Consider the following 3,321-nt stretch of genomic DNA (forward strand, 5'->3'; position numbering starts at 1 on the left):
TTGCGTTTGAATTCCGTCTGGTAATATAGAACATATTAAAAAAAGCACAGACAAATTTCGCATATATATTTTTTCTTCTAAACGGAATGTACATGAATTATTTATTTATTAAATGATAATATAAGAAAATTTTATTTTATGATTGTCAAAGATTCAACTTAAAATAATAAAAATTGCAGACGGTTTAAAAATATAAAGTTTTATAATTATGAACATAATTAATCGTTCATTTTTTTGTATTATTTAATTAATGAATTAATTATTGCCTTAGTACAATTAAAAATGTATATAATTAAAATTATATAATATATATTTCTAAGAAAATACATTTTTGTAGTTTGTATAATCCTCTAAATACAAGATCATATTTTTCAGTACTTAGATCGGTTTATGTAGAAAGTTAGCTTACAAATTGTTTTCATAAGCTTCATTAATTGTTTTTAAGTGAAATCTTTAGATAATGACATCATAAAAATGTATCATTTTTTATGGCAACTAATATTTAGAATAATACATATTTAATAATTACTGGCGTTATTAAATAATAGGTTTATAAATATTATATTACTAAACTATATAATTGAAAAACATATATACTGAAATTATATAAAAGATCTTAATTCTTGAAGACAATAATATCTAAAACATTGTTATAACGATACTATTTCAAGTAAGCTAATATAACATTATTTTTAATGTTTGTACATCTTCTTCTGCAACTGTTAAATGCAATATTCAATTATATTCATCACTTTACTACATTATCATAATACATTAATACTTAATTACATATTTCTTAGCATTATCTATACAATGATTTATTGTATAAATAAGAATAAAAATAAATATTACTCATTTAAGAATATATTAAATTTACAAGAAATATATTACACAAAAGAATATGGACAAGAATATCGAATGTTATTATAGTTTCAAATTAATCTGTGATGCTTTGAAAAATCTTACAATGAGACATTAGCAAAGGCAGAAGAAGGCAAATGTATATCACATCATATAACTTTTCTGGTCTTTAAAATGTATACAATGAAATCATGCAAAGCCCGTATCAATTGTTATTTTCATTCTACAATTTTTGTTAAAGCAATCAATAAATTTATAATCATTATATTAGCAGATATCTGCTTTATATCCTTTTGTTTCCATCGATACAGTCATTGATTCAGTATAGTCTATATAACATATTCCATAGAATATTTTCTTTAAAATATATTCAAATTCATTCACACATTTGAAGTAATGAATTTATAGTTATATCCTTTTTTCCTTGATTAACGTCGTATACCGATTTAATAACTTCTTTATCAATATTTGGAAACATTTCTGCAAGCTAGAAATATATAAAGTATATAAAAGTTATATACAATATCAAGATATATTAATAACATATATATTAATATTATAAAATACCTGTTTCAATTCAACTTCAGCATTTGGTAACAAACTTGGTATAACAGGAGGTGTTGTAACTGCTGATATTGGTTGAGGTGATGTATATACGGGTGTATATGATGCCATACTAAACATCTTTGCAGAAGGTACCATCATTACTGAAGGTCCAGGCATATACGGATGACATTTAGCCTAAAAAATAATTGCATAATTACTTTGAATGGATTTAACGAAATTTAAAATAATATTATTCAATCAATAAAATCTATCATAGTTTACATATCTTTATAAAGACATTTACCGTATAACTGAAAACTAAATTGATCATGCCTTCCAAATTATCACCTTGTTTGCCACTGAGCGTATACCAATCTTCATGTGTTTCACCTCCTTGAAGAACTTTAGGTGGTATATCTATATGACCCCATGCAATTAATTCATCCATTACAAAAGAACATTCATCATATATCTCTATGTATATTTGTGTAACTCCTGGTGGTAAAAAACTATAAAGTATAATATAAATATAATAATATGCCTTCATTTATATCTCTATTTTATTTTATGTAATAGGAAAAAAAAATATATATATACAAACCATTGCATAACTTTATTCCAACGTGGATTTTTCCCTCCGTTAGAATCTGTATGCGTTTCATAAATTGAATGACCAACTCTTAACCTAACATATGGATCCATTCTTGTCATACCATAATTTTTCACTAATTTTGCCTGTAATTTATAATTTCACAAATTTACAAAAATATTTATCACAACATTAGCTTTGTAAAATATATTATCTATTAATTGTAAGAACTATAATTTAAATAAAAACTGTTTAATGTTTTCTTTTTTTTTTTTTTTTTAATATAATCTAACCTGGGCAATTGTTATACTAAGTTTGCCCATACGTGGATCATGTAACATCGGATTACTTTGCATTTGCAATTGTTGCAAAGCTAATGCAGCCTGTTGATCAGCTGCTTCTTGTTGTTGTTGTGCATTGCGATCTTCTAATTTTAAAAAGCCTTGTGGAAGAGGACCTACAAAAGCCTTAAGGAAAAGAAAGAAACGTCTGAGTTAAATATATAATATTGTTGATTTTTGAATAATTTTTACAATATGATAAAACGTTTGATTATAACTTCATTAATATTACATATTAATATATCAATGGAATTAAAAATATTTATTCCTATGCATTAAAATTTTATAATATGTTTTATAAACTTTTGTATGTATTTTTCCTTATATATATATATATATATATATATATATATATATATATAAAAAGTAAATTATTTTTTATTTTCTTATTATTTCATTCCAATATGTATATACATATATATATATATATATATATATCTACATTGCAAGTAAAGGTTGGAATCATTAATGACTCATAAATAGGAAACGTATATACAAGCAATGAGTAATTATAATACTTAAAATGAAATTTATTAATTCATCGAATATAAGAATAAATTTCTCTTACTCGCTTCTTCCAATTTTCATATAATTCTGCACGTGCATCAGTATCCATTACGATACGTTGAAGAGATTATCACTTCAAAATGATTAATTTCACTATCTTTTTACTTTTAAACGTTCATTGCACATACAAAAGAACAACAATCTGTCAAATCTTGCAACTCACAATCATAAAGGATATATGCATACATAAACTTTTAATACACTTGGGTGAGTTTTAAATAAGTAACATACGATGTACTTGTTTATTGGTGGATTATAAAATCTAGTAAGTTTGTCCAATCAGAAGCGTTCTAATGATGAGCAATCTACCAATCACTTTAATGTTACAACATAACCAATAAAACTAATTCCTTTTTATTATAATCCAAATTATTTTCATATATATTAAGCCTCATTCATTATCTTTTGTTCTAAGCG

At 23.9% G+C, this 3,321-nt stretch overlaps 1 protein-coding gene across 1 annotated transcript; it reads right to left on the minus strand.

The window, feature by feature from the left end:
* Positions 1 to 852: 852 nt before the first annotated feature.
* Positions 853 to 3,089, minus strand: LOC124954942 (toll-interacting protein A-like). The gene is made up of 6 exons (XM_047508622.1): positions 2,906 to 3,089; positions 2,290 to 2,463; positions 2,009 to 2,142; positions 1,712 to 1,916; positions 1,429 to 1,602; positions 853 to 1,348 (listed from the first exon to the last, which is right to left on the minus strand). The coding sequence occupies exons 1-6, from the start codon at positions 2,951 to 2,953 to the stop codon at positions 1,238 to 1,240; spliced, it is 846 nt and encodes a 281-aa protein (XP_047364578.1). The 5' UTR covers positions 2,954 to 3,089; the 3' UTR covers positions 853 to 1,237.
* Between the last annotated feature and the right edge of the window lie 232 nt (positions 3,090 to 3,321).

Source organism: Vespa velutina, chromosome 16 (genome assembly GCF_912470025.1).
Source record: "Vespa velutina chromosome 16, iVesVel2.1, whole genome shotgun sequence".
NCBI lineage: Eukaryota > Metazoa > Arthropoda > Insecta > Hymenoptera > Vespidae > Vespa > Vespa velutina.